General features: G+C 28.6%; 1 protein-coding gene across 1 annotated transcript in view; it reads left to right on the top strand.

Annotated features, from left to right (window-relative positions):
* Positions 1–2,285: 2,285 nt before the first annotated feature.
* The window catches only part of LOC123010717 (hemicentin-1), a 264,155-nt gene continuing 256,107 nt past the window's right edge, over positions 2,286–10,333 (top strand). Inside the window, exon 1 of the mRNA XM_044407799.1 lies at positions 2,286–2,583. Coding sequence (XP_044263734.1) covers positions 2,499–2,583 — 85 coding nt within the window. The 5' untranslated portion in view covers positions 2,286–2,498. The remainder of the gene's footprint in view (positions 2,584–10,333) is intronic.

Raw genomic sequence — 10,333 nt, 5'->3', positions numbered from 1 at the left:
AAAAATGAATCTTGTATTTTAACTTTATCAAAAAGTGGAAAAATGGTGGATGCGCCACAAAACCAATTTTTTTTTTTTAGCAACATTGAATTACTCTTAATCTTAACTTTTAATACTAAAATATTTTAATATTTTAAGTTACAACAAAAAACAGTATATGCATCAAAAAAATTACAATTGCTTTAAATTCTAACGTTTGGAGTTAAAGATTGGCAGATTTTTGTAATGTTAAGTCAGGGAGAAATGTATTGTTCAAAACAGGGCTTAATTTCCTTCATTTTCTGTTTTAAAAATGTTGCTAATTGATGAGGAGTGTACTGTTTTCTTGGCAAATAAAGCGAAAGCAAAAGAAAGAAAAATGCTGAAATAACATTATAAATATTCATAAAATGTAAGATTTTTGACTAAATAAAATTGTAAACGTGTTCTTTAGTTGCATAGCTAAAAAATATTAATCTATAAGAAAAAAAGGGAAAATAGAATTTTCATCAATACACCAAGTGAATAAAAAGTATATAACCAAACGTTTTTTGCATAAACTATTTATTTTTTGGAAAAAACTAATTGATGAATGATAAAGCACTATAAAAATGTGATGTTTTATTAAAAATAAAATTTTTCGAATTTTTGTTTTGTTTTTGAGTTCTACAAAAAATTTTATTATTTTAAATGACATCCCACTATAAAAACATTTTTCTCACGAAGGTTATAATCTAAGAATTACAACTATCTACGTTATATTTAATTAAATTAAAAAAATGAATCTTGTATTTTAACTTTATCAAAAAGTGGAAAAATGGTGGATGCGCCGCAAAACCAATTTTTTTTTTTTTAGCAACATTGAATTACTCTTAATCTTAACTTTTAATACTAAAATATTTTAATATTTTAAGTTACAACAAAAAACAGTATACGCATTTCAAAAAAAATTAACTGCTTTAAAATTGTAACGTGTGGAGTCAAGGTTGTCTAACTAACATTTCAAATTTGTTGCCAACTTAATAACTAAGGTTTCAATCATTTAAAATTATTCGTTATAAAAGTATTGTTAAACAAAGAGTGCCAGTACAACTTAAAGATATACAACAAAAAAATTCTATTTTCATTTTTACTTTGACAGCACCAACTTAATGTTTCTTCAATAAAAATAAAACAACTTTTACTTATTGACCCGAAACATTTGCACGCTACTGTACGGCTATCATAATGATTAATGACTTCCGTCAAATTGGTATTGCTTATTACTTGTCTTTCAAAATACTTAAAACGAATAAAAAATATTGTAGTCAAATCCAGCATTTTTTTAATATTTAACTTTATTTTTAAACAATATTTAAATTGGAAGAATTAGTGGCTTCAAGTAAAATAAAAAAAACAAGTAAATAACAATTTTTTATTACTAAAAAAATGGTGAAAGCGCCGGGAAATTAAAAATTACCAATAATACAATTTAAGTCTCCTAAATTAATGTTGGCAACGTTAAATACTGTAATGAAGCAGGTAAACGTCTCTATATTTTTCTTGTTGTCAACTTTACTGTGATTAAAAATTTAATTAATTAATTGATTAATTAAAGATACACTTTGTTTAATTTTTTTTAACTTTGTCTAAAATTTGCTTTAATTTTTAAAGTCAACAAAAGTAAGCAATGAAAAAGCTTTACTTTTTACCTATGTATTCAACACCAAAAAATCGTAATAAAAACATTTCTAATTTTGTTTTCTAGTGAAATTTAATATTTTTACGCTATTATGACTTGTTTCATATTTTTATATTTATATTTAAAGTCTTTTTATAACGAGATTTTTTTATTTTTATTAGATGTAAAAATGTCGAAAACAGCAAGTTTCAGATAACCTTTTGGTGTTTATTTATCGCCTGGCCTATAAATAGTTGACCTAGTTGTCCAGTTTTGTTGAATTAAATCCGTCTTAAATCGCACATTAGCCCAAACCTTTCGCCATGCCCGTCCTAGCTCAATTATTTAAAAGCAATACCGAAATCGGCTCGTTTTCAATTTAGTCCGGCCAATTATGCAAAATAAACGTCACACCGTCATCAGTGCGTAATCGCAATAGAATCAAACTAATCTCCCACGGCCTTTATTGGCCATCGATTTTTCCGCAGCAAAGTCCGTTTTTTCCCAAATATGATAACTCCTGGGCTACAAGTAAATCCCATTGTACCACAGGTATGGATAAGAGATGATAAAAGCATGCGCGACGCTTCGGACGCTAGTGGGGGCGAGACCTGAGAAGCGCCAGTATCAAGGGTGCTATGACGAAAGCGTCATCAGAGTTGGCCAAGAGATCGATAATAAATTAGTTCGCACGATTTTTCCGGTAGCGATTTCTTGGTAGGGGAGGCCGGGTCTAAGCCGAGTTCGCAAAGTAAATGTTTTGGTAGTTAAGTCGAGTGCTGGCTCCGGGCCCCGGATGCGATTTCCGGTTATGACTTGAGTGAGTGTGTGATTCAGTGATTGTAAAGTAACTTCCGTGATGGTGGCCGCAATGATGCTCTTTCTTGCCAAGTTGTGTGTGTTGCTTGTTTGCGGGGCGGATTATGCTAATGCCGGCAAGGACGGTAAGTCGGTGATTTTTCGCAGCGGAAATGAAAGAAAGGCTAATTGGGGGAGGGAATAATAACTTTCCGAATTTGGGGTTTGAGACGACTACCAACGTGAATTATTAATTCGGGGGATAAATGGGATAGGGCACTTGCGAAAATTTCCCACAACTTGGACGTTTTTCGCATGAAATATTCAGGATGTACTTCCGGTAATGCAAGAAATTTTAATTGGCGATTCGCCACCTACGCTTATCACCACTTACCAACATCATCCATTAACAAATTCTTGTACCAGACGCGTTTTTTACAAACTTTTTGCAAATGGCCAAAAATAATTATTGTTACCAATTAAATAATCATTGACAATTGATAGATTGTTGTTTTTTTTACAAAAATATTTTAGAAAAACAAAAAATCTTAATATTTTACAAAATGTTTTTGATTTTGGAAACCTTTTTACATCTCAACAGGTCAGCTAATAAAACGTAAAGTTCCTGTTGTTGCTGCAATTGCAAAATAAAATTAAGTTGGCAACAATAAAAAATTTTCAAGAAAGCGTAGTTTTTAATTAAATTTGTGGTTAAAGTAACCGGCAATTTTAAAATTGAGTTGGCAACATTGGCAATCTAAGCAAGAAAGGTATAAGAAGTGTCAAAATTTATAACTTTTGTCTTTATTTCCACATTGAAGAGTATGGGTAACTGTGGTGACAAAATGTTGCATAAATAAATAGAAACTTAATTGTTAATAAAATAGTTGGCAACATTGACACATTTAAAACAACATATTACAGCGTTTAAAAACGTAAAATAATTAAATTTTTAGTTAAGGTACCCTGAGATTTTTAAATTAAATTGGCAACATTAATAAATGTAGAAAAACAAGGTATAAAATATAATAATTTTATCAAAGGTCTTATTTTTTGTCTTTGCGGTTTTAAAATAAAGTTGATAACATTGAAAGATTTGAAACAAAACGTTTTAAAGTTTTAAGAAACCTAATATAAATATAATAAAATTTTCAATTAAAACAGTTTGCGACTTTGACGTTTAACATTAAGTTGGCAACATTGACAAAAAGAAATATGAATTGTTTTTTACATAAAAATATGCGAAGATAAGAAAAAGTGATTGTTAAAGAAATTTCTTATTAATTTTAGAATATTGTTGGCAAAATTGACACATATAGCAAAAATAAGAAAACTTAAATGTTGATAAAATTTATCTACTAAAGTAGCTTGTAATTTTAAAATATTGCTGGCAATATTGAAACATTGGAAACAAGAAATTGCAGCGTTTCACAAGAACGTAATATTTATAATCAAATTTTTAGTGAAAGTACCCTGCAATTTTTAAATTAAATTGACAACATTATTAAATGTAGAGAAAAAATGTGTAAGATATAAGAACTATAAATGTTTTATTTTCTGTTTTTGCGGTTTTAAAATAAAATTGATAACATTCAAAGATTTGAAACAAAAGGTTTCATTCAGAGTTTCAAGAAAACCTAGCATAAATATAATAAAATTTTCAATTGAAATAGTTTGTGATTCTGACATTTGACATTAAGTTGGCAACATTGATATATCTAAAGAGAAAAGGATATAAGAGATATAAGACTTGTTAAGGTTTTTATTTTCTACCTTTGTTTTTTTACATAAAAAATGCGAAAATCAGAAAAAAGTGATTGTTAATAAAATTTCTTATTAAAGTGGCCTGTGATTTTAGAATGTTGTTGGCAAAATTGACAAATTGACAAAGTTACAAAAATAAGAAAACTTATTATTAATAAAATTTAACTACTAAAACAGCTTGCAATTTTAAAATATAGGTAGCAACATTGAAACATTTAAAATAAAAAACTACAGCATTTCATAAAAACGTAATAAAATCAAATTTTCAGTAAAAGTACCCTGAGATTTTGAAATTAAATTGGCCACATTATTAAATGTAGAAAAAAAATGTATAAAATATAAAAATTATTAAAGTTTTTATTTTCTGTCTTTGCGGTTTTAAAATAAACTTGATAACATTGAAAGATTTGAAACAAAAGGTTTCAGAGTTGCAAGAAAACCTAATATAAGTATAATAAAAATTTCAATTGAAATAGTTTGCGAGTTTGACATTAAACATTAAGTTGGCAACATAAATCTAAAGACAAAAAGATGTAAGAATTGTCCATGTTTTTATTTTCTGCCTTTGTTTTTTTTACATAAAAAATGCGAAAATAAGAAAAAAGTGATTGTTAAAGAAATTTCTTATTAAAATGTCCTGTGATTTTAGAATATTGTTGGCAAAATTGATAAATATGGAGACAAAAATACAACATATGTCAAAGTGCATAATCTCCTATCTTTCTTAATGTACTAAAATGTCTAGATAATTGTGACAACAAAATTGAAAAAAATAATAGAATGCTGTAATTTTTAGTCGGCAAGGTTAAAAAATACAGTCAAGAAAGTAGATTTAGGACCAAAATTTTTACATTTTTTCAATAAAAGTTTTATTTTAAATCTTATTTCTAATAACTACCTTAGACAGGGTGCGCCAGAACTCGCGCCCCAGAGAAAAATGACATGTAAGGTAAGATACCAGGGACATGGAAAAAATTAAAAAAAAATTCTATCTATAAAAATTTCGAAGTTATGAGAGTTTAAATTTTGCACTTTAACTCTATTTATTTCTGTTGGAAAAATACTTTTCCAAGATTTTTTGCTACAAGCTATTAGAAGAGGAATCAAGGAAGCTGTAACCTGAATTGTATCTGTGTTTAATGTTATTTGTGGCTTTTATTGGCAAAAATTTTTTCCGTTTACTAAATAATTGTAAAAAAACTTATACAAGATTATCAGTATCATTAAATAGATATGAAATAATGTCAAATGTCAAAAAATAAATGTCAAATTTTTTTGACAGATAGAATTTTTTAAACATTTTTCCATGTTCGTGGTATCTTATCTTACTTGAAATTTTTCTCTGGGGCGCAAGTTCTGGCGCACCCTGTATATCTAGAAAAGTTGTAACTAGAATAATACTTTTAGTAATTAGCATAGCAAGAGCATTTTTTATTTTTTTTTAGTTTCTGTTTAAATATTCAGCAGTTTGAAAGTTTGACCGACTAGTCGATATTGGTTTCGTGCCTAAAAAACTACTCTTTTTTAAAATTCAATTAATTTCCTCACTGAAATTAGTTTTTGAATAATTTAGTCAAGTTCAAAACTGGGTCAGTGCGGCTTTTACCTCCAAAAAGCCAGCTTGAAACTTCTTTTAGTTGAAAATCATTGCAGTTTTCCAAACTGTTATGCTTGTACTTTCCCGAAGCAGTGCATTGAAACTATCAAACTATCCTGAAAATTCTCGAATTTCTCTCTGAAAGTTTGGTGCTAATGTGCAAAAAAATCCGAATTTAAATAGGCTTTTTACCGTTAATGAAGTCTAAAATAAAGTGGAATTCGCAAAAACGGTCTCATTATTGTAAATCGTGAAACAAGGCATTTGTGAGGAAATCAAGCATGGAAATTACTTTTCACTTTCTAACCTCCTAATTATAAGCGAAAATGAAAAAGTTTTCGGCATCCGCCGCATTTACTTTTTGTTTTGTGAATAATTAAGAGTTTAATGAGAGAAAAGCGCTGAAAACTCCAACTCTTCGAGTGTTGATTGGATTAATTTCCGACTAACACTCGTCAATTTTTGAATTTAGTGTCAATTAGTTGCGACGCCTTGTCATGTTTCTCACAATGCCCCGAAATTTTTCTAATTTGCAACAATTTTTTCGGACGAAAAGCTTTTACCAGACGACTGAAAAAATGTAACTTTGTTAACGAAATTTAATTATCTTTTTTGCCTCGATGTTGCGTTCGATTTCTTAAGGCCTGTTTAGTTATGAAACCCAAAGCGCTAGAACTAATTGGATTTTTTCAGCGCTGGACCTGAAACCAAAATTCGATCAGAATTTTACTCGACTCAAAGAGGGAGAATTAAAGTCACTGTCAACCCGTTTTTACGAGAAAAAGTTGTCGCGCACTTTGAACCATAATTTATCACAATGACAATTATGAATTTGACCCAACTTATATCCCAAAATTTTCCAACATTTTTGTCTCTCAAACTATCTATTTATTTAAATTTGATTACAAGCTAGGTGTGTAATGGCCAGCAATCACGCAATTTTCGCAGTGTCAAATCTCGTCAAAGAACGAATTTTTGCAAGCAACAAAATCGAAGGTTAATGATTTCCAAACATGCCATATTGGAAATGTATTAAATTTCGACGAAAGTTGTTGTTTTATTGCTCGAAAACCGATTACTAATCATTGTAATCTAAGACATGGAAGTGCTGCGTCTCGTTTTCAAGTTTCTTGACTTTGCAGCGTCATAACTCTCTGTCTTTTTATCAGCGTTTTCAGATCTAACCTCATTTCAGATAATCTTGAATTGTTGAACACACTAATGCTGCAATTTTTTTCCTTGATTGTTATAAATATTTGGAGATGATTAAACGAATAAAGTAAAAACAATGTGTTTTTTGGTATGACATTACTCGCTAGAAACTGATTTAAATTTAGTTTAAAATTGGTGGATGCGCCGGACAATTTTTTTAGTTTTTGACATTTGAATCACTCCGAACTACTTTTTTTTGTAGTAATTTTAACAAAATTTTGCATGTTCAGTAATAAAAATGTCAGTAATTAGTTAGTAAAATTAATTAAAAAATTCTCAAATTTTTTGGTGAGTTTATACAACTTAAATAATTAAAACTTTAATTTTGCTTAAAAATAACCTAAATGTTCCAAAAAANGTCAATTTTTATTTAATTTGGTGTTTCTTAACAAAATTTGTAGAAACAAATAACATTCTGGGTCAAAATGAATTAAATCAAGCGAAAATAGCGTTAATTTTTATTTAAATAGGTATTTTTTTATAACAAAGATTTCATTTCTTTTTAAATAAATACTTTTTTTTGTAGTAATCTTAACAGAATTTGGCATGTTTAGTAATAAAATTGTCAGTTGGTTTTACATCAAAAATCGATTTTTTAGTTAGTGAAGTTAATTAAAAAAATTCTGAAGTTTTTCCCTGAGCTTATACAAATTAAATAAATAAAACCTTAATTTTGCTTATAAACAAACTAAATTTTTTGAAAATCCATTAGCTTTAAGAACTTTAAAGATAATTTAGTTAAGATAATTTAGTTTCTCCCCTAAAATAAGTCAAAATAACACCAATTTGGATCTAATTTAATTATTGTTTAAATTTTTTCACAAAATTATACAAAATATGTAAGTTTCCTGTTCAAAAACAAGCTAAAACTTTTAAAATAGTGTCAATTTTGATTTAATTTTGTATTTTTTAAAAAAATTTGAGAAACAAAAACATTCAAAAAAATATTTGTTAAAATGAATCAAATCCAATTAAACTAAATTGTATCAAATAAAGATTTAATATTTTTTTAATAAACACTTGAAAAAAATAAAAAAATGCACCAACAATCTATGAGAATTTAATTTAATTTGGTCACAAATTGGTATATGCGCCGTGCTAATTTTTTATTTTTATATTTGAATTATTTTAAACTACTTTTTTAGTGTTTTTTTTTAGATTTTTTGACGTTCAGTAATAATGATGTAAGTGACTAGCTCTTAAATTGCATCAAATAAAGGTTAAGAATTTTTTTGTTAATAAATTTAAAGAAAATTTTTTTAACTTATGTTTGTAACAATTTCAAAATGTGATTTTTGAACGTAAAATTACGCACAAAAAACAACTTTACCAATTAACATCAGCTTTGAAAAGTAGTTTACGAAATATTAATATAAATTTGATGAATGTGCCAGGCCAATTTTTTTATTCTTGATGTTTGAATCATTTCAAACTACTTTTTTTCGTAACAAATAATAAGTTCTCCACCATTTATTTTTCAATCTTGATATTTAGATCTAAGAACGTTATTTTTACAATATTAATAAAACTGTCAGTTGTTTGTTGTTAAATTGCACTAAACAGAGATTTTTTTTTTTTGAAATAAATTTCAAAAACGATCGAACAAATTTTGATTTTGAAATGTATTTTTGGTCGTAAAATTACGCGCAAAAAACAATTTCACTAATTAAAATGCTCTACGAAAACTAGTTTTCTAGATATTAATTTAACTTGATCACAATTTGGTGGATGCGCCGGGATAGTTTTTCATTGTCGACATTTGAATTATTTCAAACGATTTTTTTTAGTGTTAAAAAGCAAATTTTTGTTCGTTTAGTAACAATGATGTAGAGTGTTGGTCCCTAAAGTGCATCGAATATAAATTTCAATTTCTTTTGAAAATTAATACCTACCTGAAAAATCTAAAAGGAGCTTGTTTTACTTTTGTTTGCAACATTTTTTAAAATCTAATTTTTTACGCAAAAAATGCTGAATAGAAGTAGTTTTCGAAACATGCGCCGGGCTAATTTTTTGAAATATTTTTTGTTATAAATATCCGGTGTGATCGATACTCGTGGCTATCAATATTCATAAAGTGGAATGATATCGCTTGTGTATATCTTGTTAGAGCCGTGTTTATCATTGATGGACTTATTAATTGTTGAGTTAATGAGCGCATCGAGAGTTCATCAACTCGTGTCACAATTTCGATCGAATTAATATTTATTAGAAACGCAGATTTTCATCTTTTAATATTCCGGCTTGAATAATATATGAAAGTCGTACTTTTCGCGAGATTTATGGCTGGTAGGTTAAGTTTACATCGGATGCTGATTTATAGAGCGAGATAGTGGGGCCGAAATTTGGAATGTGAGTCGACAAAAAAATATTTCGTGCTAGTTTCGTCCATGAAGTAATGGAGAATGTCGTCGGTGGTACGTGAATCTATAAATTTATAATTTTCAATAAGGGAGAAACAATTCTAAAACTTCAACACTTTCCCAGCTCGCCGTAAATTTCCCAAAGAGAGCCGCTACATTGTTCGATAAAGTCACCGTTGAAAATTTGATGGCTTCTTGAGGCGACCAATTTAATTAATTAAAATTGTTGCCACCGTCAAACATTTATTTTATTTCCGGTTTTGTATTTGCTCGAGTCACCTCGACGAGGCTATTAACGCTGAAACTCCTGTTTAATTTATCACTTGGAGCACGTTACGTTAATTTTTATAGAGAATTAGGGTTTTATATTACAGGGGACATAATTTAATTACATTGCCACGTGTAAATATTATTTCGCTTGCCTGAATGCATTCTAATTAATGTTTTTGTTACGGCGGTGGTTGCTGTTGGTACGGATTATGTCTCTAATGCAGGTGGTTTTAATGTATACATGTGTGATAGCCAAGTATACGGCGATGACATCGTTACTGCCAACCGTTATCTGCAACCAGACTACATCATAAAGGTCCATTGTGCTTCCTAATGCTGCACAAACAAAACACACGCGACTCACAATTTAGGCACAATTACAACAACGACACTTAATACACACATTTACCTAATTGTAAATCTGTTACTGCCAAACAACGCGCTGATTAGCATCAGTTTTGAGCAAGTTTTTTCAAACTACTATCAGATTTTTGCATTTTTGGTTATTTTCTGAAAAAATGTACTTTTTCAGAAGTAAATTGTTAAAAACAATTCCACAAATTAAAATGTTTCATAAAAAGTAGTTTTCGAGATATTATCCAAGTTTGGTTGAAAATTGGTGGATGCGCCGGACAATTTTTTTAGTTTTTGAATCACTCCGAACTACTTTTTTTGTAATATTTTTAACAAAAT

The sequence above is a fragment of the Tribolium madens genome, unplaced genomic scaffold, assembly GCF_015345945.1.
Source record: "Tribolium madens isolate multiple individuals breed KSU strain unplaced genomic scaffold, Tmad_KSU_1.1 Scaffold_91;HRSCAF=231;Tcas5.2_LG7, whole genome shotgun sequence".
NCBI lineage: Eukaryota > Metazoa > Arthropoda > Insecta > Coleoptera > Tenebrionidae > Tribolium > Tribolium madens.
The sequence above is the reverse complement of the archived record's forward strand: the minus strand, read 5'-3'. Positions and strand labels throughout refer to the sequence as shown.